At 44.1% G+C, this 24,227-nt stretch overlaps 2 protein-coding genes across 3 annotated transcripts in view; one reads left to right on the top strand and one right to left on the bottom strand.

The window, feature by feature from the left end:
* Positions 1 to 15,989, bottom strand: part of zdhhc17 (zinc finger DHHC-type palmitoyltransferase 17) — a 53,319-nt gene extending 37,330 nt beyond the window's left edge. Inside the window, exons 1-3 of one of the 2 annotated variants that reach the window (XM_064939332.1) lie at positions 15,900 to 15,989; positions 13,506 to 13,609; positions 2,261 to 2,364 (exon numbers count right to left, since the gene is read on the bottom strand). In XM_064939332.1, the coding sequence (XP_064795404.1) occupies positions 2,261 to 2,364; positions 13,506 to 13,568 (167 nt within the window). In that variant the 5' untranslated portion in view covers positions 13,569 to 13,609; positions 15,900 to 15,989. Of the gene's footprint in view, positions 1 to 2,260; positions 2,365 to 13,505; positions 13,612 to 15,899 lie in introns of those variants that run through there. The other variant, XM_064939334.1, reaches the window with a different exon arrangement.
* A 1,009-nt stretch (positions 15,990 to 16,998) lies between these two features.
* The window catches only part of LOC135516593 (putative uncharacterized protein DDB_G0271982), a 115,374-nt gene continuing 108,145 nt past the window's right edge, over positions 16,999 to 24,227 (top strand). The window contains exon 1 of the mRNA XM_064940939.1: positions 16,999 to 17,349. The gene's annotated coding sequence lies outside the window, so the exon portion shown is untranslated. The remainder of the gene's footprint in view (positions 17,350 to 24,227) is intronic.

The raw sequence follows: 24,227 nt of genomic DNA, 5'->3' as shown, positions 1-24,227 counted from the left end.
GAAGCACAAGCATTTCGCTACACTCGCATTAACATCGGCTAACCATGTGTTTGTGACAAATAACATTTGATTTGGAAACGTTTCGGTTCACTGTTTTATGTGTGGATTAATTGTCGGAGAAGAGGACCTTGTGCATTTCAGATAAAATACAACTCAATGTTTATATCCCAGGACAAATTAGCTAGCAACAGCAAGCTAGCTAGCTAAATTACCATAAATATTTAATGCTTTTAGACCTGTCCCTGAAATTAAAATAATTGGTTCAGAGTTTGTTTTGATATTTTAACCTGCGTGTCGTGATTGCGTTTGGTGTGGGGGGACAAAATCAATTGGCGCACGATGGCCGGTTTGGGTACGGTGTCATGGTGAAATTCCTGAGCGGATTTTCTTCTCCGGCAACTGAGTTCGGAAGGACGCCTGTATCTTTGAGGTGACTGGGTATAAATACCCCATCCAAAGTCTAATTAATTACTTCACCATACTCAAAGGGATATTCAATGTCTGTGTTTTAGGTGCCCTTCTTTGCAAAACATTGTAAAACCTCCCTGGTCTTTGTGTTTGAATCGATTTTTGATACTCACTGCTCGACTAAGGGACCTTATAGACAAGTGTGTGTGTGGGGTACAGTGAGGAGGTAGTCATTCAAAAAGTAGCTTAAACACTATTATTGCCCCCAGAGTGAGTCCATGCAACTTATTATGGGACTTGTTGAGCAGATGTTGACTCCTGAACGTATTTAGGCTTGCCATAACAAATTGATTCAAGACAATTCAGATTTTCATTTTTTATTAATTTGTAAAACATCTGATAACAGAATTCCACTGACATTATGGGGTATTGTGTGTGACAAAAAACTCCTTTTAATCCATTTTAAATTCAGGCTGTAACAACGTGTAAAAAGTCAATGGGTGTGAATACTTTGAAGGAACTGTGGTCATTCACCATTGGTCTGGATCATAGGGGAAGGAACGTTTCATAATACCATGTGAACACATTCATGGGGGAAGGGAAATCACAGGTAGTGCAGACTAGCTGATACATATCTGGTACAGATTCACCCCGAAGCAGGGATTGATAGCCACTAGTCTGGAGCAGCGATATGACCTGGTGCAGGCATCGATAGACACTAGTCAACAGGTTCTCCCATCTCCACAGAGAAACTCTGGAGCTCTGTCAGAGTGACCATCAGGTTCTTGGTCACCTCCCTGACCAAGTCCCTTCAGCCCCGATTGCTCCGTTAGGCAGGCAGCCAGATCTAGGAAGATTCTTGGTGGTTCCAAACTTCTTCCATTTAAGAATGATGGAGACCACGGTGTTCTACGGGACCTTCAATTCTGCAGACATTTTTGGTACCCTTCCCCAGATCTGTGCCTCGACATAATCCTGTCTCAGAGCTCTATGGACAATTCCTTCGACCTCATGGACAATTCCTTTGACCTCATGGACAATTCCTTTGACCTCATGGACAATTCCTTTGACCTCATGGACAATTCCTTTGACCTCATGGACAATTCCTTTGACCTTTTGCTCTGACATGCACTGTCATCTGTGGGACCTTATATAGACAGGTGTGTGCCTTTCCAAATCATGTCCAATCAATTGAATTTACCACAGGTGGACTCCAAACAAGTTGTAGAAAGATCTCAAGGATGATCAATGGAAACATGATTCACCAGAGCTCAATTTCGAGACTCATAGCAAAGGGTCTGAATAAATAAGTTCTGTTTTTATAAATGTGCAAACATTTCTAAAAAGCTGTTTTCGCTTTATTATGGGGTATTGTGTGTAGATTGATGAAATGCCAGCTTCTCTTAGCCACATGTCTGGGGAGCTGCTTTGCATGGGACCGCAGGTAGGCTAGTGGATAGAGCGTTGGCCTAGTAACCAAAAGGTGGTAAGATCAAATCCCTGAGCTTACAAGGTGAAAATCTGTTGTTCTGCCCCTGAACAAGGGAGTTAACCCACTGTTCCTAGGCCGTCATTGTAAATAACAACTTGTTCTTAACTGACCTAGTTAAATAAAGGGAAAAAGCAGTCAGGCCTATGTGCTGGAGAACAACGTGGAGCCTGCAAATAATGTTTGCCCTGCTACAAAAGTAAGATAACTATAACACAACAGGAAGTGTTTTTAAAACCAGTTATATTGCTTGTATACCAGCCCACATTGCTTGTATACCTTGAACCATACCGGCCAAGCTTTGCGCGCACACACACACACACACACACACACACGTGAGCCCTGGGGTGCGTGGGTACTCACTGCGTGGCTTTGACGATGTCCCAGGTACTGTAGTCATCCACGTGGCTCTTGCGCCCCACATTCTCACTGTAGCCATGGTTATAGTGACTCTGGGGCTTGAGTTCCTTTTGGGAAAGAAAAAGAAACAGCAATGAGTTTCATCAATCCGTGCCTTGCCTGGACCCAGTGGGCCTACCCAGATGGCACAGCATCATCTCACGAGAGCGATTGAATGAGCGACAGAGAGAGTTGGAGGAGGCTGTGTCGTGTTCTGATGGTGGGCAACAGTGAGCCGGGGCCGCCCACATAGGCCCTTCACATTCTTATTAGCCTCCACGGCAACGCCATGGCAACGTCATTTACCTCCCCCTCACCCCGGGAGGACTGCTGTACTGCTGCCTTGGTGACTGGTAAATACACATCACATCACAGTTCTCACTCAGTCTCTATAACCTTTACTGAACAACACTATTGGTCCAGGAGAATGCAGTTAGGGTTTTCATAACAGCATGAAACTTGGTTCACGTGTACAGTACTGACTGTAAAACAACCATAACAGGCCTATATATAGTCTATTTTCCAATGAAAGGCCCTGTGACAGACTAGCGTCCTGTCCAGGGGGTGTGCTTGTACATCAAGCTGCCCCACACTACAAACTCAGGATATGGGCTCCTGCCTTATTGGCCACTATGGATTTTCCAAGGCTCACTTGTCCAAGGCTCACTTGTCCAAGGCTCACTTGTCCAAGGCTCACTTGTCCAAGGCTCACTTGTCCAAGGCTCACTTGTCCAAGGCTCACTTGTCCAGAGAGGAGCTATCGCTGACTGGAGGTTGGAGAGGAGCTATCGCTGACTGGAGGTTGGAGAGGAGCTAGAGCTGACTGGAGGATGGAGAGGGATGAAAGGCGAAGGGAGGAGAGGGGGAAGAGCCATGCCAGGCAGATGAAAGACTACCCTCTGGCAGTCTTTCAAAAGGCCCTCAAATCACATACATGCCCTCTGACTTGGGTTGCAAAAGGACAGAAACCTTCATTTTCCATGGGAATTTAAGCCCTGAAATTTGGGGAATTTTGCTTCAATGCATCAAAAAAAGTTAGCTTATAACAGTGGGATACACATAAGGCAATTCTAGGTCTTGTGGCATATTTTGGTTGAACTATCCCCAATTCAATATAATTGCAACCCTCTGCATGCAGTGCACCCTTCCATCACATGTGCAGTGCACCCTTCCATCACATGTGCAGTGCACCCTTCCATCACATGTGCAGTGCACCCTTCCATCACATGTGCAGTGCACCCTTCCATCACATGTGCAGTGCACCCTTCCATCACATGTGCAGTGCACCCTTCCATCACATGTGCAGTGCACCCTTCCATCACATGTGCAGTGCACCCTTCCATCACATGTGCACCCTTCCATCACATGTGCACCCTTCCATCACATGTGCAGTGCACCCTTCCATCACATGTGCAGTGCACCCTTCCATCACATGTGCAGTGCACCCTTCCATCACATGTGCAGTGCACCCTTCCATCACATGTGCAGCTGAATCTCAAGATCTTGCACACTAATAAGATGCTATTGAGCCGACACTACTACACTGTCTGAGCCAAGGACTACATGCTTTCTGGTAAGTTTTGATTACAATACTGGGTGGGGTGAATATATTTTATATGACATACATCATTTTTTGTTAACTAGTAAATAGTAGCCTACAGCAAAGTGTGTTTCAATAATTTCAATTTCAAAAATAACTTGTTAACAATTTCTGCTAGTTAGTTTTTGCTAACAGGTGGGTTTTAGCTTGCTTGAGGCTGCTAACTGAGGAGTGTTAATTCACCTGTTTCATACATGTTTCATTTTAAAACATTTATCTTACAAAGGAGTTGTTTAATCTAACTACTTAACTATTAATCTGCACATGGAATTGTATTTTTTTTTAAACACGTTTTTTTCTAATCTTTTCAGGGAAATGCCACAAGACATTTCACTGCAGCTAATGTAGAAGAACAAATGGTGTACATCTGCAAATACTGTGCCAAATCATATGTGAAGACTGCAAAAAAGCAGAAGTCCCTCCTCAGTTCAAGTGAAGGTCTAGCAAATCATAGAGAAAGCAGACTGTATTGCAATCATCTCTGATGGGTGGTTGAATGTTCGTGGGAAAGGAATAATTAACTACCCCTCAAACCAGTATTCTACAAGAGCACAGACACAAGGGACAACAGACACACTGGTCTCTACACTGCAGATGAGCTGAAGGCAGTCAATGACCTTGGACCACATAAGGTATTTGGCTCTGGTGACAGACAATGCTGCGAACATGAAGGCTGCTTGGTCTAAAGTGGAGGAGTCCTACACCCATTGACTGTGCTGCTCATGCATTGAAGCTGCTCCTCGAGGACATCATGGCACTGAAAACAATGGATCCACTCTACAAGAGAGCCAAGTAAACAGTTAGGTATGTGAAGAGTCATCAGCAGTAATCTACCTCACCAAGCAAAGTGAGAAGAATAAGAGCACCACATTGAAGCTGCCCAGTAACACCCGTTGGGGTGGTGTTGTCATCATGTTTGACAGTCTCCTGGCGGGGAAGGAGTGTCTCCAAGAAATGGCCATATCACAGTCTGCTGACATGGACAACCCCATCAAGAGGATCCTCCTGGATGATGTATTTTGGGAGAGAGTGGTACGCAGCTTGAAACTCTTGAAAGACAATGCCATCCAGTCTGATGTTCAGACTCTGCTTTCTGATGTTCAGACTCTGCTTGCAGATGTAAGATAAGAAATCTATACTGCCCTGACCATGTCACTGTTGCTCCAAACAGAGGAAACTGCAGTTCTGAAATACATCAAAAAGCATTTAGACTTCTGCCTGAAGCCCATACCCGCCGCAGTGTACATGTTAGACCCCAAGTATGCTGGTAAGAGCATCCTGTCTGGTGCAGAGATCATGGAGGTCTGGATTTGGAGTCACACTCAAAATTAAAGTGGAAAACCACACTACAGGCTGATCCAACTTTGATGTAATGTCCTTGAAACAAGTCAAAATGAGGCTCAGTAGTGTGTGTGGCCTCCACGTGCCTGTATGACCTCCCTACAACGCCTGGGCATGCTCCTGATGAGGTGGGGGATGGTCTCCTGAGGGATCTCCTCCCAGACCTGGACTAAAGCATCCGCCAACTCCTGGACAGTCTGTGGTGCAACGTGGCGTTGGTGGATGGAGGCTGATCCAAGACATGATGTCCCAGATGTGCTCTGAATTGGAGGATTCAGGTCTCCGCCAACTCCTGGACATTCTGTGGTGCAACGTGGCGTTGGTGGATGGAGCGGCATGATGTCCCAGATGTGCTCAATTGGATTCAGGTCAGTCCATAGCATCAATGCCTTCCTCTTGCAGGAACTGCTGACACACTCCAGCCACATGAGGTCTAGCATTGTCTTGCATTAGGAGGAACCCAGGGCCAACCGCACCAGCATATGGTCTCACAAGGGGTCTGAGGATCTCATCTCGGTACCTGATGGCAGTCAGGCTACCTCTGGCGAGCACATGGAGGGCTGTGCGGCCCCCCAAAGAAATGCCACCCCACACCAAGACTGACCCACCGCCAAACCGGTCATGCTGGAGAATGTTGCAGACAGCAGAACGTTCTCCACGGCGTCTCCAGACTATATCACGTCTGTCACATGTACTCAGTGTGAACCTGCTTTCACCTGTGAAGAGCACAGGGCGCCAGTGGCGAATTTGCCAATCTTGGTGTTCTCTGGCAAATGTCAAACGTCCTGCACGGTGTTGGGCTGTAAGCACCTGTGGACGTCGGGCCCTCATACCACCCTCGTGGAGTCTGTTTCTGACCGTTTGAGCAGACACATGCACATTTGTGGCCTGCTGGAGGTCATTTTGCAGGCGGCTCTAGCAGTGCTCCTCCTGCTCCTCCTTGCACAAAGGCGGAGGTAGCGGTCCTGCTGCTGGGTTGTTGCCCTCCTACGGCCTCCTCCACATCTCTTGATGTACTGGCCTGTCTCCTGGTAGCGCCTCCATGCTCTGGACACTACGCTGACAGACACAGCAAACCTTCTTGCCACAGCTCGCATTGATGTGCCATCCTGGATGAGCTGCACTACCTGAGACACTTGTGTGGGTTGTAGACTCCGTCTCATGCTACCACTAGAGTGAAAGCACCGCCAGCATTCAAAAGTGACCAAAACATCAGCCAGGAAGCATAGGAACTGAGAAGTGGTCTGTTGTCACCACCTGCAGAACCACTCCTTTATTGGGGGTGTCTTGCTAAATGCCTATAATTTCCACCTGCTGTCTATTCCATTTGCACAACAGCATGTGAAATGTATTGTCAATCAGTGTTGCTTCCTAAGTGGACAGTTTGATTTCACAGAAGTGTGATTGACTTGGAGTTACATTATGTTGTTTAAGTGTTCCTTTTATTTTTTTGACTCAGTGTATATTCAATACAAAAAAACATTTAAAATGGTACTAATATTAATTTGCATTAATTTCCTTTAACTCTCATATATTCCTGTTAATTCCCACGGAAAGTTTCCACCTCTGAATATTCCCCAAATTGTGCAACCCTACCTCTGACATAAATGGCATCTTATTACTGTTATCTGATCAAAGCGACTAGTGCGTTAGTAGTGCGTGCATAGCCTTCATTTTCTTATGGGTGGCCCCAGTGAGTATCGGACGCACGACCCTGGCGTTGCAAGAGCCACACTCTACCAAGGGAGCTACACATGACCATAAGGTATCAAACTTGTCAATTGAAAACAATGGAAGCCAAACGCTGGCCTGAGGGTGAACAGAGCTAGGTATGGGAAACACTAGCTTATAGTAAGTCTTCATCAGAATAGCTACAGCCACAAAGAGTGGAATTCTGGTGAGTATGCCAGAATCCCACTCAGGAGAGGCATTCTTTTAACCACCAATTTGCTTTCGGCAAGGTACGGATTGGGGCAGTTTCATGCACTGTTATGTTGTTGACAGCGGTAAGTAACATGATCTGATGATTTGAAAAAATGCTGAGAAACAGGTCCAAGCAACTTCTTCCTGGAACAGAGATGTTATTTTGATCGTGAGGCCATAACGGCCTGTCTCTCCAATCTAGCAGCAACTACATTATCTGACAAAGTGGAGGATGGTTTGGCAATACAACAAACCCCTAAAGACAGAGCAAAACTTTTTGGGCTATTTTAGGCCAGTAGCCAATGATATGATCATGTCAGCCTCCAGCCATGGGTGTTAGCTAAGGGACAAGGGGGCTTGACAAAGGCCCTCAAAGATCACCAGGAGTGAGTGGTGAGAGGCACTAAGGGTGCCTGAAGCCACCCATGCTCAATCAGTCCTGCAGCATGTCACTGGAGTTACACTGGTGTAGTGTGAAGTGCTGAACCAGCTCTCCTTACATGGCAGTGAGAGAAACACAAGGTGGACAGTCAGCATGCCAGGGGTGTATTCACCACGGGGTGGCAGGGTAGCCTAGTGGTTAGAGCGTTGGACGAGTAACCGGAAGGTTGCAAGTTCAAAACCCCGAGCTGACAAGGTACAAATCTGTCGTTCTGCCCCTGAACAGGCAGTTAACCCACTGTTCCTAGGCCGTCATTGAAAATTAGAATTTGTTCTTAACTGACTTGCCTAGTTAAATAAAGGAAAAATAAATTGTATTATATTAAGTTAAAAAGTGTTCATTCAGTATTGTTGTAATTGTCATTATTACAAATACATTTAATATATATATTTTTATTTTCAAATCGTCCGATTAATCGGTATCGGCTTTTTTGGTCCTCCAATAATGGGTATCGGCATTGAAAAATCATACTCGGTCGACCTCTAAACCAGTTGACTCACCATTTGAATCTTGTCTGTTTGAAGAAGCAGTGATCAAGGAGGTTCTCAGTCAATAAGGACATATGGCAGGCTCATCCCAGGGGACGGTGTCATGCGCTCAGATCTAAAAATAAGCTAAAAAAAAAACTACCCTAAATGTAGATTATGGAATCGCGTGGCATTGTATTAGCTGCAGTATCCCCATGAGTTAATGTGCTCCTCTTCAGTTTAGTGTCAGATTTTAGGCTAGCAAAAAAACAAAAACAAAATGACATAAGTTTCATTCAGAGTATAGGTCTGTGACGATGTGCCTGTATTCCTATCTTTACAAGTTATCTCAAATCATTTAGTCAACTAGGGTATTTGCCATCATCTGTAGCCTGTAGTTTGTAAATACAATCTCTGGATCCAGACTTCATCACCAACACTTGAAATACATCCTGCCATTTGTTGCACCTGACCCATTGACAGAAGCTTGTTCAGGGCAGAGGACATGTTTCCTTGCCCATCGTAGAGTACACCTGACCCGCTCATAATCTATTGAAGCTGCTGCTACATCCTTTCAGTAGCTAGGGGTTGCCACCAGGTGAGGTCCGAAAGCACAGAGAGGATAAGGCTTCACCAACCACAGTGGACGGTCCCAATCTAAACAATCTGAAATGAAGGCCATTTATTTTGTATTACTACTTCAATAGTCACACAGTTTCATTTAATGGGAGGACAATGGCTGAGTGAAAGAGGATGCTACCTGGACTGGAGAACTTCTATGTTTAAGAAGCAACTATAAAGGACAGCAAAGAGAAACAGACTCCGTTTTCTACATTATCTGTGCTGTCTATTGCCTCCATTGACGTTATGAATCCAGCAATGGAGCAAGATTCTGTAGTTGTTCTATTCAAAAACAATGATTTGCATTTTTAAACTGGGTCAGGAGCCTAGGAGTTAGGCTGCATCCCAAAATGCTCCCTATATAGCCTAGTGCACTACCTTTGACCTGGGCCCGTATGGCTCTGGTCCAAAGTAGGGAATAGGGAGCCATTTGGGACGCACCCTATATCTGTGGCTGACAGTCAGACAAACAAAATCAACAATAGGAAAGATTGCAAAAGAGGCTGAAATTCATGAGAAGACATGTTTAATGAGATTCAGAGGGGAAAACACAGGCCTAGACAGAGAGAATAAGTGAACTCACATATCAAGTGGTTGTATCCAAGGGTAGCTTATTGATGTGCATATCTCTGGGACTCCCTAAAGTACACCAGATGTTCACCACAAAACTGAGCAGGTGGATGGTGGTGGTGTCATGTGGCACTTGAATTTCACACGTCTCTCTTTTAGAGATCAACCAGAGAACAGTAAAGGCTTCTCACTCAAATAAAACAAATCAGGGAGACAGGCCATAAATGTACAGCCTAAATCAGAGATGCAAAACATTTAGGCCTAGGCTATGCTGCATTAGTGGAGATGGCTTTTTCACAAAGCTCTGTGACTCAAAAGCCACATGACAGCTAAGCTTTGGAGGAATCTGAAAAAGCATTTTGTCAACCTTCTGGAATTCAGACCAGGGCACTAAGCCTGAAGGCTCTCTAATGTTAAGGAGGCTGCGAATTGTCGCAGCTTTTTGTTAAAAATCGCGCAAAATTTCAACGTCCTGCTAATCATGCCAGGAATATAGTATATGCATATGATTAGTATGTGTAGATAGAAAACACTGAAGTTTATAAAACTGGTTAAATCATGTCTGTGACTATAACAGAACGTGTGTAGGAGGCAAAATCCCAAGGAAAACTGTTCACAAAAAACACACAAAAAAATCAATCCGCCAGTCTCTATTGTCTATGGCAAGGGAAAATAGATAGCGTCCGGTTTACAGTTCCTACAGCTTCCGCACGATGTCGCCAGTGTTGGGAATTGTGTTGAAGTTAATCCTTGGTCAAATGAGAGATAGGCACTTCCTGTCGTCGAGTATACCGGAGGAAGTTATGAAAGGGAGAATATGGACGATGATTTCAAGACTTGCTGCTATTGAATACAGATCGCCCCGTGATCAATTTGATCGTTTATTAACGTTTACTAATACCTAAAGTTGGATTACAAAAGTAGTTTGAAGTGTTTTGTCAAAGTTTATAGGCAACTTTTTTTATTTAAAAAAATTACGTTGCGTTTTGAAACAGAGTTTTTTTCCTGGATCTGACGGTGTTCATAAATGGACATTTTGGGTATAGATGGACCAATTTAATTGAAAAAAAAAGACCCAATTGTGACGTTTATGGGACATATAGGAGTGCCAACAAAGACGCTCGTCAAATGTAATGAATGTTTTATATTTTATTTCTGCGTTTTGTGTAGCACAGGCTACGCTAATTATTTTGTTTACGTCCCCTTCGTGTATTTCGGGGGGTTGCATGCTATCAGATAATAGCTTCTCATGCTTTCGCCGAAAAGCATTTTAAAAATCTGACATGTTGGCTAGATTCACAACGAGTGTATCTTTAATTGAGTACCCTGCATGTGTGTTTTAATGAAGGTTTGAGTTGTATCGAGTACTATTAGTTGGCGCTCTGGAATTTCCGCTGATTTTGATCCCTGTACAGGGACCGCAGCCATAGGAGGTTATTAACAGCAGCAACAAGGTTGAGGCAACAGGCATAGCCCAACACTATTCTTCACAATCCGAGAAAGTGTACGGTAACCTCTATCCAGGGATTAACCAACGTGAGTGCAGGTGGCTGTGTATTTATGGTACACTGCATCATCTGGATATGTCTGCAACAGAAGTTCAACATTCACCTTCTGCAACCATTTCTGTCAAGCCGTCTACACATACAGTTTGGAGAAATCCAGTGTACGCACCACACAGAACGCACTACTACTGCCTCTGCAACGCAAGACAAATGCAGAATTCCATTGGAAATAAATGTATTTCTGGTGTGACAAAAGGCAATGACGCTGTCAGAGGCGTAATGCTTCCTCTACTTTGACAAGAGACAGTTAAGGCCTGAGGGCTCTGGAGCAGGCTCTGTCACAGACAGCCTGCCATAGGCCTAACACTGTTCATTCCAATCCCACATGAGCAAGAGTGGAATACTGCAGCGATAGATAGACGAGTCATGCAAGAGATTTGTACCAAGGGAACATGGGACATATGGCAGTTTTGCAAGCAGTCAATGTCCCACCGCCATCATGAAGTCAAGATATCAACATGGGGCTGTCCATCTTCAACAAATAGCTTGGATTTGTGACGAGCCGAGCTGCAGTCTTACTGAAATAACGTAATTAGTCCACATAGAAGAGCAGTACGAGTCCCATGAAGCCTAAGAAAGATCACAAGTCCTTTGGGGCTCAGTTGGTAGAGCATGTCACTTGCAACACCAAGGATCAGGGGGTTTGATTCCCGCTGGGATAAAAGAAAAAGTGTCTACTAAAAGGAATATATTAATATGTATTATTAGGCTACATACTATAAATCACATAGATAATAGCCAATGAGCAGAACACTACATAACCCTGTGTTTGGGTCGTCTATCACTACAGCAACACCCAACCCTCTGCAGGTTAAACGTGCTTTATAGTTTCATATTTCACCCTCTCGTAACTGACATGCTGTTGTTTAATTCCGCAGCAGAGTTGGCCGTCGGTTGAGTGTCTGATGGGATTTTAGTGCAAGGAGACATTGTTTTCAGGTTACCCTCCTTCTCCCCTCAGGCCCAACTGCCCCATGCCTGACCACAGGCTAAATATAAGCTATGCAGTGTCACACTACGTATAGAAATCAGTAATTGTGACATCATGTCAAAAGAGCCTGCATAACCAATAAATGGAGAGGAATGAGGCTTGACATATCAAAAACTCATTAAGCACAAGAGTAAGAAAAAGAGACGCATCTGGCAAAAGTAACACTGATTGGCAGCAACTTGGTGTGAGTCTAATACCAGGAAAATTGTATTTTCTTTAAAAGAGAATTTTCAGTCAGTGTGTTTTAAGTGTGTGGGTTTGCCAAATGATTTACAAAAAGGCAAGATGGCACTATTTAATGCCCATTGGTTGTCTTTCAAATATGGGCTTTTTCAAATAAATGGCTGTTTCTGTGGCTTGCTGCCAGCCCCAGACTGAAAACTTAGTACTTTTTGCACCAAGACAAGAGGGGGAAATAAGCTTCCTACACCATGTGGCGTAACAGGTTGGCCAACACCAGTGAGTTAGTAAACCATTAATAATTTAGTGACAGGTCCTCTGTACTGGCCCATTCTTAAAAAACACATCTAATGTTTGTTAATCAAGTGGCAGTGGCCTGAAACAAGTTCAATTTTGTATTCCATGTTGTTGGTATCCTTTCACTCCAAACAGTAAAATGCATTTCGACAACAAATAAATAAGGCAGCTAATTTTGAAGACTGAGCCAAAAGGCAATTTGCCATACCACATTTAATAGGCTATATAAACTAAAATGCCAAATATGACATGCTCAACTCTTACTAAGTTCTGTGAATAAGTCGTGGGTGCTGTATAAATTAGCCCAGCGGTAATCCAACGGCCAGCACTCAAATAAATAGTAACGTTAGATGCTAGCTCGCTGTACTATTCTCTGCAGTCACAATGAATGTATTTCGGCCCCATGCCGATCTGCACACAGATAAGGCCCAAATATTATTGTCAGATCTGAATGTATTTGTAATAAAGCTACAACATGAATGTAATTATTGTATCACATTTACCACATTCAAGTGTTTATTTCTGTGCTATGGGCTAAACATATCTAGCTCTAGGGCTGACTAGCTACTAGCAAGAACAATCTTTAGCTAGCTATTTTGTTAGCCCTAACTTGCTAACCTAGCTAGCAACTAAACTATTAATACGTTTATATGGCTAAATGTAAATAGGCTGAATGTTGGCCAAGGACAGAGAAGTTTAATGCAATTGACGTTGCTTGACAAATACTGTCACTGACATGGCGAGCCTTGCTAACTACACTGCTAGGCCCGCGCCCATCTCTGGTTGCATGCTAACGTTGCCATCACCGACCAAGCAACATGACATTTCAGCACAAGTCATTATTCGGGCTGCAGCAAAGCCCTGCTTTTCTGACGACAATAAACCAGTTCGGCATAACTACCTACGATCTCGTGTTCGGTAATTGTGTTATTTTCAAGGTAGCGTATCTGTTGGGCACAATAAACAACCCAAGAATGTCGTCTGATTTACTAGTTTCAGAAACACCTTCAGCAAAATTAGCTGGCTAGCTAACATGCTATTACGCAGCAGGGGAAAACCTGACATGTATTTGGTGGTAGCTGCCCTCCCGATGAGGGGGGCATCGTGGTTCTCCCAAAACACGGTGAATTTATACGGTTTAGTAGATTCCGACATGTACAAGATCCACCCTCGTTATAACCCCGTGCAAAGATGCAGGGCCAAGCAGCTTACCTCTGGATGGAGAATAGGAACACAGCCAGCTTCTTTCTCATATTCATCCATAACGTCAGCCATCTTGGTGGTCAATCTCGCCAAGCATTATGGGACACAACGCTCTGTAGAAACAAACAGGAGGATGGGACGTTCGGTCAAAGCGATGCTCGAGGCTCACAAACCGTCCTGCGATTTTCTGGGGGTACATTGATGTTGCATTACGTCATTGTGTCACATCATCGTTTTGGTATAATTCTGTATCGGGTCATGCATATCAATACCTTTAGGTTAAGTCATGAAAGGAGGTCGGTACCCACATGTAAATCCATTTGAGGTGTAATTGTCATAGCCTACTGTTATTATAACACTCTATGCCTGACACGAAACAACGTTATGATTCAGATATGTGCGTGCATGTACGACCTTGAACGCTAATATTTCCCACCTTGTTGCAGTTGTATGATCTGCACGAGAAATTGCGGCACATTTTTTTTAACGTTCCTATTTACTAAATAAATATTTATGTATTTTACAGTAATCTTGAGTAGTATTAACATCATGACTAATACTGTTTTGGCTATACATATTTTAAAATAGGTTTGGAAAAACAGTTAATGTACTGTATAACCGTTAGTTAGTTTGGCTACTTCCAAAATGTAAACAAAAAAAATCCCTACCAAAATTAACCCTACGTAAATCTATGCAATGGTGTGTTTGCTTCCATAAAGTTTCTGTGCAATATATACCTCAGTGGTGCAATATATGAAATATTTGTATTTTTCGAAGGGACCGTGCAACATTAGCCTGATACCAGTCGAGCTATTCCACTCCATGCCACTGTTTGACTGGTCTTTCGGCAATCTCAACGTTCAATATGCAGCCGGATTTACGGCGCAGTTAGTTGTTGATTGATAGTTGGAAACAACAGCCATGACAACAATATGGAACATGGGTGTGAGCAAATTTGGAGAAATATCGAATTCGAATTTTAAGAATAACAACAACAAGACCGTTACCACCTGCTGCGGTAATTCCCTTGTGAGAAGGCAGTGTCAATGCAATGTCATGTTGTTCAAAGTGGCGAAGCGGACTCTGTAATGAGAGAGAAATAATGATACGGAAAATATTAGCCTACAAGATTCAATTGAGCTGGGTTTGCTTCAGTTGCATCCTATTAATTAGAGGAATGAAGCGCAAAATGGGCACCTGTCGTCATTCCTCGCACATATGCTGACCATCATGACCTAATACATGTTACATTTGTTATGCTAATTTCAGTTGCATTATTTGTCCCTCCTCTCTTATTGAGAGATGGAGTCCAGACCGGCTACTACTTTCTAAATGGGCGTAGAGAGAATTAGTAATATATCTCTGATCTCTCGCACACTAAAATGACCTATCAATCAAAGCCACCAGCGCACCTCAAGACACAAATCACATTTCTCCTTTCCTAAAAACGTATTCAAAACATATGCTCACCTTCACATGTTGGCTGTAATCCATCAGAAAGTAGGCCTAGGCTGCATTATTGCATAATGTTAAAATCGTGTATTTAAATTGACAAGGAGAGACAGCTATAGTATTACTAGAGACGTTGGTTCTATAATTATTATCCAAGCATGTGCCTTATTACAGAGGACTTTTTCTAAACTGCCCCCTGTAATTCTTTATGTTTTTCATTCGGTTGAGTCTGACGGAAGCCTTGGGGTTTTTATTCTAGGCTTGAAGATATTCCTCCAACATGTTTAGACGATAAAAAGCTACAATGATCACTCGTGCTTGGCTGCCAAATGTTTTGGTGTCCCCATAAGTCTAATATTTAAATTGAGGAAAGGTGACGATAATCATTATTTTAGCGATTCACGTTCGACGTCCCTCGTAAAGAATAGGCCCCCCATTCTGCTGATGTGAGCTGTTGGCGCACTTGCGCTTGATATGTGTTTATTGATGTGAAAGTGCCATTTCCCCAAAATGACCTCAGTGGGGAATGGGGATCTACGTCAACAGCCAGGGTTTCATTAAACAGGCCTAGGCATTCTACTTTTTTTTATTGCACATTTAATTAAATTGTTGTATGTGGCGATGTTCAACTTCAATTCGTTGGCACAAAACATGCGTCAGACAAAATATATTTTTTGTCTCTTGCTTGCACAGCACAGGTGCTGGTCGACTTAATTCACTGTTGTAGGCTTAGTATCAAATCAAATCAAATGTTATTTGTCAAATGCGCCGAATACAACAGGTGTCGTAGACCTTACCCTGAAATGCTTACTTACATGGCCTTAACCAACAATGCCGTTCAAGAAATAGAGTTCAGAAAATATTTACTAAATAAAGTTGTTTTTTAAATCACATCAAAAATGAACACAAAATAACATAACAATAACGAGGCTATATACGGGAGTATCGTACCGAGTCAATGTGCGGGGGTACAGGTTCATCGAGGTAATGCATATAGGCTAGCATTAGAATGTTGGATTAATAGCCCAGGCTGCCCAGCCTATGAATGAACTTCTAATTTACACGTCTCTGTCTTCAATGTTCCTTTCTGGTGTAATTCATGCATCTCGGCTGACATCTCCATTGGCCTCTCTCTCTCTCCAATCCTACTGTATTCCTCTTACAGCTCTTGAGACAGTACCCTATAGCCCAATGCGTGTCCTCGAAGTAGCAAGTTTGAAAGGCGAGAGCTTCTCTGGTATGACGTGATCACGTTGGCTGATGGTTCTTCCCGCGCCCAATGTTTATGTTTACAATTAAATGTATTACGTCAGAATGCCCAATGTTTATGTTTACAATTAAATGTATTACGTCAGACTGCCCAATGTTTATGATTACAATTACGTGTATTACGTCAGAATGCCCAATGTTTATGTTTAGAATTAAGTGTATTACGTCAGAATGCCCAATGTTTATGTTAAGAATTAAATGTATTACGTCAGAATGCTCAATGTTTATGTTAAGAATTAAATGTATTACGTCAGAATGCCCAATGTTTATGTTTACAATTAAATGTATTACGTCAGACTGCCCAATGTTTATGTTTACAATTAAATGTATTACGTCAGAATGCCCAATGTTAGAATGTTTCCATTCAAATGTATGAATTAAATTTGAACGTTTTCCCATCAGTCTAGTTTGCATTAACATTGTGATTGGATGATTGCGGTGAAGGTTATCGAATTTGGTGGCAAGGAGTGGAACGTAAATTAAAGAGCCTGGTACCCAGGCTAGTGCTACATCTTTCTGCCACTAGATGTCGGACTCAACCAATGTCATATTTAGTGGTTACACAAATACATTATTCTACGGCTTCATAGACACAGCAACATATACGCTTTAAATGTAGCTGTCTTATTTCTACAAGTATATGTGGCCCACAACATATTCGTTATTTGTTAATGGACAATTTATCTATACTTTAAAACATGACATTACTAGTTGTGTAGACTGCCGAGCATCAAGCAAAAGTAGTCGAACGATAATCACCGGATTACAGGCGTCTCAGTTAATCACTGATTCAACATTCGCACTCACAAGAAGGAAGGCTACGAACAGGATTTCAGAGCTTTTATATAGACTCTAAAATACATGTAAAAAAAATCAGTTTTAGAAACTGATCCGTTCCATCAACTCATTAAGTCATTTCTAGAAAACCATATGTATATGTTGCAAACCTGTGATAGCAGGCAGCTGTCCTGACTCCTTATCGAGTGTGAAATGATGGAGTGTGTAAGCTAACGTTAGCTATTTCTGCAGTTCTTCTTAGCTAGCGAACGAAAAAAAACATTACATCATAAGGAAGTTGCAACAGTCAAACTAACAGTGGATGGTAGCAGATAAGCCATTTGAACCAAACAAGGTAAGGACCGGAGAGCTAACGTTACCTTTCTGTTAATTATGCGAGTGTGAAAAGAGAAACGGATCGGAGGGTGACACTTCTGAATGCGACAAAATTGAATGGTTCCGCTCTGTTCTGCTTGGGTGCTAACCCACACCAGCCAGATAGTTAGTTAGCAAGTTATATATAGTTGTTGACATTAGTGTTGGCTATGGAGTTGTTAACTGTATGCTTATCAACGTCAATGTTACTGACTAGAAATTATCCTGGCCAGCTAGCTAGAATGCTAACTGACTTCATTATTTAGCTAGCCTGGTGGGGGTTATGTAATAGATGATAGGGCAATGAACAGGATTCAACCAGCTCGCTTGTTTTTCATCTGATAACGTTACATGTAAATGGCAACGGAATCGATGATGATCTCCGAGTATTTCAATCGCAGGCTCGGTGGCTATGTCAAGGCAGCATACATTTGTATTAGCTAGATGACAGAGCAATCAGAATGCAGACGTGCGTGATCAGCATTACTACAGTAGATATCGCCTAGTTGTGTGACAAGAAGGCCTACGTTGCGACTGTGATGAATTGTCAGGCTAAAATATAACAGTAAAATATAAGTTGATTCTCTTAAATTTGTCCAAAAAAAAGTAAAATATTTTGATGTTATCTTTTGAATTCAGTGACTGAAGCATTGGGAGGGAAATTATAGAATTGCTCTCCATTAAAGGAAAGGGGGGGAGGGGGGTACCTAGTCAGTTGTGCAACTGAATGCATCTCCATTTAGATGCAAATGTTCACCCTGAATGGGAAACAAACACGGAAACATTTTACAATATGTCTGCAATTATTTTTTGCATCTTCAGTTAAAACATGTTCAGATATTGAAATACAAGTCACAGGGCTTGGTTCTTGTTTGTTAGCCAACGTTGTGCTGTGAAAGCTGTCCAAAACATCAACCCTGAGCTGACTTCACCTTACACTGAGATCCTGCGGTCGGGTTATGTCAGCAGGCCCAGGCCCGATCAGATATTAGGTTACAACTCTCACTTGATATGAAGAGCTCAGTAACATGACACCCCACCATGAGACACAGCTCTACAATAACATGCTCTGCACTCTCTTTTCATAACGGGACACTGAAGGCATACATCACCAGACAAATTGTGTAGGCAATTGAAGCTACAGTATAGTTAGCCGACTAAAACCAGGGTTATACTCAGTGGTTGACTTGGACTGAAATAGGTGCCCGTATTTATTTTGTTTGCCGATACTGTTTATATTTAGGTGATACTTTTGAGTGAATATTCTAAAAGAGGAACAGGAACTCCAGCAGTAGACAAATTGAGGTGTCTGTGCTCTGGTCCAAGTCTAGCACTGGTTCAGAAAAGCAGTTGAAATGGTTTCCCATTAGTCTAGTTGTCAAAGATGATCTAGTCCTTCCTTGAAAATCAACCAATTAGATATATACCTTTGTATTGAGGATATATTGAGGTTCAACTGTACTATTATAAACCACTCTATCAAAGTACTATCACCTCCTAAAAATATGAGGCAAATACGAGATGACTCCAAATGATTCAGGCTGATTGGACTGGGAGCCTAGTCTAGACAGGGACTCCCTAAGGATTCAGGCTGATTGGACTGGGAGCCTAGTCTAGACAGGGACTCCCTAAGGATTCAGGCTGATTGGACTGGTAGCCTAGTCTAGACAGGGACTCCCTAAGGATTCAGGCTGAGTGGACTGGGAGCCTACATTGGGACTCCCTAAGGATTCAGGCTGATTGGACTGGGAGCCTAGTCTAGACAGGGACTCCCTAAGGATTCAGGCTGATTGGACTGGGAGCCTAGTCTAGACAGGGACTCCCTAAGGATTCAGGCTGATTGGACTGGGAGCCTAGTCTAGACAGGGACTCCCTAAGGATTCAGGCTGATTGGATTGGACTGGTAGCCTAGTCTAGTCAGGGACTCCCTAAGGATTCAGGCTGAGTGGACTGGTAGCCTAGTCTAGACAGGGACTCCCTAAGGATTCAGGCTGAGTGGACTGGTAGCCTAGTCTAGACAGGGACTCCCTAAGGATTCAGGCTGATTGGACTGGTAGCCTAGTCTAGACAGGGACTCCCTAAGGATTCAGGCTGATTGGACTGGTAGCCTAGTCTAGACAGGGACTCCCTAAGGATTCAGGCTGATTGGACTGGTAGCCTAGTCTAGACAGGGACTCCCTAAGGATTCAGGCTGATTGGACTGGGAGCCTAAGGACTCCCTAAGGATTCAGGCTGATTGGACTGGGTAGCCTAGTCTAGACAGGGACTCCCTAAGGATTCAGGCTGAGTGGACTGGTAGCCTAGTCTAGACAGGGACTCCCTAAGGATTCAGGCTGAGTGGACTGGTAGCCTAGTCTAGACAGGGACTCCCTAAGGATTCAGGCTGAGTGGACTGGTAGCCTAGTCTAGACAGGGACTCCCTAAGGATTCAGGCTGATTGGACTGGGAGCCTAGTCTAGACAGGGACTCCCTAAGGATTCAGGCTGATTGGACTGGTAGCCTAGTCTAGACAGGGACTCCCTAAGGATTCAGGCTGATTGGACTGGTAGCCTAGTCTAGACTGGGACTCCCTAAGGATTCAGGCTGATTGGACTGGTTGCCAAGCCTAGGACTCCCTAAGGATTCAGGCTGAGTGGACTGGTAGCCTAGTCTAGACAGGGACTCCCTAAGGATTCAGGCTGAGTGGACTGGTTGCCAAGCCTAGGACTCCCTAAGGATTCAGGCTGATTGGACTGGGAGCCTAGTCTAGACAGGGACTCCCTAAGGATTCAGGCTGATTGGACTGGGAGCCTAGTCTAGACAGGGACTCCCTAAGGATTCAGGCTGATTGGACTGGGAGCCTAGTCTAGACAGGGACTCCCTAAGGATTCAGGCTGATTGGACTGGTAGCCTAGTCTAGACAGGGACTCCCTAAGGATTCAGGCTGATTGGACTGGTAGCCTAGACAGGGACTCCCTAAGCCAGGACTCCCTAAGGATTCAGGCTGAGTGGACTGGTAGCCTAGTCTAGACAGGGACTCCCTAAGGATTCAGGCTGAGTGGACTGGTAGCCTAGTCTAGACAGGGACTCCCTAAGGATTCAGGCTGATTGGACTGGTAGCCTAGTCTAGACAGGGACTCCCTAAGGATTCAGGCTGATTGGACTGGTAGCCTAGTCTAGACAGGGACTCCCTAAGGATTCAGGCTGAGTGGACTGGTAGCCTAGTCTAGACAGGGACTCCCTAAGGATTCAGGCTGAGTGGACTGGTAGCCTAGTCTAGACAGGGACTCCCTAAGGATTCAGGCTGAGTGGACTGGTAGCCTAGTCTAGACAGGGACTCCCTAAGGATTCAGGCTGAGTGGACTGGTAGCCTAGTCTAGACAGGGACTCCCTAAGGATTCAGGCTGATTGGACTGGTAGCCTAGTCTAGACAGGGACTCCCTAAGGATTCAGGCTGAGTGGACTGGTAGCCTAGTCTAGACAGGGACTCCCTAAGGATTCAGGCTGAGTGGACTGGTAGCCTAGTCTAGACAGGGACTCCCTAAGGATTCAGGCTGATTGGACTGGTAGCCTAGTCTAGACAGGGACTCCCTAAGGATTCAGGCTGATTGGACTGGTAGCCTAGTCTAGACAGGGACTCCCTAAGGATTCAGGCTGATTGGACTGGTAGCCTAGTCTAGACAGGGACTCCCTAAGGATTCAGGCTGATTGGACTGGTAGCCTAGTCTAGACAGGGACTCCCTAAGGATTCAGGCTGATTGGACTGGTAGCCTAGTCTAGACAGGGACTCCCTAAGGATTCAGGCTGATTGGACTGGTAGCCTAGTCTAGACAGGGACTCCCTAAGGATTCAGGCTGATTGGACTGGGAGCCTAGTCTAGACAGGGACTCCCTAAGGATTCAGGCTGATTGGACTGGGAGCCTAGTCTAGACAGGGACTCCCTAAGGATTCAGGCTGATTGGACTGGGAGCCTAGTCTAGACAGGGACTCCCTAAGGATTCAGGCTGAGTGGACTGGTAGCCTAGTCTAGACAGGGACTCCCTAAGGATTCAGGCTGATTGGACTGATAGCCTAGTCTAGACTGGGACTCCCTAAGGATTCAGGCTGATTGGACTGGTAGCCTAGTCTAGACAGGGTCTCCCTAAGGATTCAGGCCAATTGGACTGGTAGCCCAGTCTAGACTGGGACTCCCTAAGGATTCAGGCTGATTGGACTGGTAGCCTAGCCTAGACTGGGACGCCCTAAGGATTCAGGCTGAATGGACTGGTAGCCTAGCCTAGACCGGGCCTCCATAAGGATTCAGGCTGAATGGACTGGTAGCCTAGCCTAGACTGGGACTCCCTAAGGATTCAGGCTGAGTGGACTGGTAGCCAAAATTGGGACTCTCTAAGGATTCAGGCTGATTGGACTGGGAGCCTACATTGGGACTCTCTAAGGATTCAGGCTGAGTGGACTGGTAGCCTAGCCTAGACTGGGACTCCCTAAGGATTCAGGCTGAGTGGACTGGTAGCCTACATTGGGACTCTCTAAGGATTCAGGCTGAGTGGACTGGTAGCCTACATTGGGACTCTCTAAGGATTCAGGCTGAGTGGACTGGTAGCCTACATTGGGACTCTCTAAGGATTCAGGCTGAGTGGACTGGTAGCCTACATTGGGACTCTCTAAGGATTCAGGCTGAGTGGACTGGTAGCCTACATTGGGACTCTAAGGATTCAGGCTGAGTGGAATGGTAGCCTACATTGGGACACTCTAAGGATTCAGGCTGAGTGGACTGGTAGCCTACATTGGGACTCTCTAAGGATTCAGGCTGAGTGGACTGGTAGCCTACATTGGGACTCTCTAAGGATTCAGGCTGAGTGGACTGGTAGCCTACATTGGGACTCTCTAAGGATTCAGGCTGAGTGGACTGGTAGCCTACATTGGGACTCTCTAAGGATTCAGGCTGAGTGGACTGGTAGCCTACATTGGGACTCTCTAAGGATTCAGGCTGAGTGGACTGGTAGCCGAGCCTAAATTGGGGACCACATATTTCCATGTTTTCCATTCTTGACAGATTTGCATGTCAATGCAGGGTAATCATCATCTCACCCAGAGAGGAAACATTCGTCATTTGAGTGATGAGGTGTAGACTACACCCTCAGTCACAGGCTCAGGCCTCCAGGGCCTTGCAGGTCATTTGCCTGCCAAATATAGTTTCCATTCGCCCCTCAAACTAGGCCTGCAGCTCATGGCCCAGCTCTGGGATGTCTGTGGCGTGTCTTGATCCATTTCCACGTAGGCCTTTTTATTTACCTGTGAAGATGGGATGCTGACATGCTGTGGAGCTGGCTGTGCTTTAGTCCCACTCTGGTTTCAGTAAACTGCACATGATCAGGTTTACTGGTTGTGGTGTGTTGCTGTGTCGTTGCTCAGAGAGATTTCCTACAGTGAGAGTAAAAACAAGGCCACCTGAGCTACCAACCCCCAAGGTGTTGTGTGACTCCCTGTTCCCAACCTGTATAGATTCTCCCCCCTTGAGAAAGACAACATCCGGCCTCTGTCTCACTTCACAGCCCAGGCTGGTGTAGATATCTCAGCCATAAAGCCTATTGGCATTCCAATAGGTGATAGCAGCACCATGGTAAACAATGTAAACATTGCTCCCTGACAAGGCCAGCTACTGTTTAGGTCATAGTGCACTTCATTTCCAAAAACAAAAACAAAAATTTAACGTAATTGTGTCAGATACCATTTATGTTACGTATTCTGTCCATGAGAGATTATAGCGCACGAGGAAAAACAAGGTTGAATTACTATAGCAACATCTCTAAAAAATATTCTGACCAAGATACTTTGCAATCGCAATTAGCCTACAGGAGCCTAGTTGAACTTAACTTTACCCTGTCAACTAATACGACTCTGTAGAAATACATAGTAGAAAAAAGACTATCATTCACATGTAATCAAACAGACTCTGTCCAATGTTAAAAATAAATGTTATTCCTGTGTAATTGTACTGTTACCAGATCATTGGACTTGAAGGCCTGTGTAAACTGTCTGTCCTTCTGGTTTCTTCTCTGATTTGATTCCATTCGACGACACTGTCGCGTGGCGCTACATGTTGGCATTAAGAATTCATTTCATTAACATGGCTAACACCCTCATTTTGTCTCAGCATGAATAATCTTGCTCCCGAATGTAATTATGATGTCTGGAGGCCTGCCTTCTACTGCCATAAATAAACACATTTAAAAAAAGCTATGCATTCAAATGACCGAGAACATTAAATGACTCGGCACACAATGACATTACTCTCATGGTAGGAAATCTCTCTGAGCAACGACACAGAGGAGGAAGTCTCCTCTCCCCAGTCACTGTTACTGATCTCCTCACTGGTCTCCACGGTGATGGATGGATGCCCTGGGCGTAACCTCACTGCTTGTATCATTGACTTATAGCTGCCTCATGCTTTCAGAGTCAGACGGATGTCCTTCACATTATTTTATTTTATTTCACCTTTATTTAACCAGGTAGGCTAGTTGAGAACACCTTTATTTAACCAGGTAGGCTAGTTGAGAACACCTTTATTTAACCAGGTAGGCTAGTTGAGAACACCTTTATTTAACCAGGTAGGCTAGTTGAGAACACCTTTATTTAACCAGGTAGGCTAGTTGAGAACACCTTTATTTAACCAGGTAGGCTAGTTGAGAACACCTTTATTTAACCAGGTAGGCTAGTTGAGAACACCTTTATTTAACCAGGTAGGCTAGTTGAGAACACCTTTATTTAACCAGGTAGGCTAGAACACCTTTATTTAACCAGGTGAGAACACCTTTATTTAACCAGGTAGGCTAGTTGAGAACACCTTTATTTAACCAGGTAGGCTAGTTGAGAACACCT

Source organism: Oncorhynchus masou, chromosome 27 (genome assembly GCF_036934945.1).
Source record: "Oncorhynchus masou masou isolate Uvic2021 chromosome 27, UVic_Omas_1.1, whole genome shotgun sequence".
NCBI classification, from domain to species: Eukaryota; Metazoa; Chordata; class Actinopteri; order Salmoniformes; family Salmonidae; genus Oncorhynchus; species Oncorhynchus masou.
Note: the sequence above shows the minus strand (reverse complement) of the source record. Positions and strands in the feature narration are given on the sequence as shown.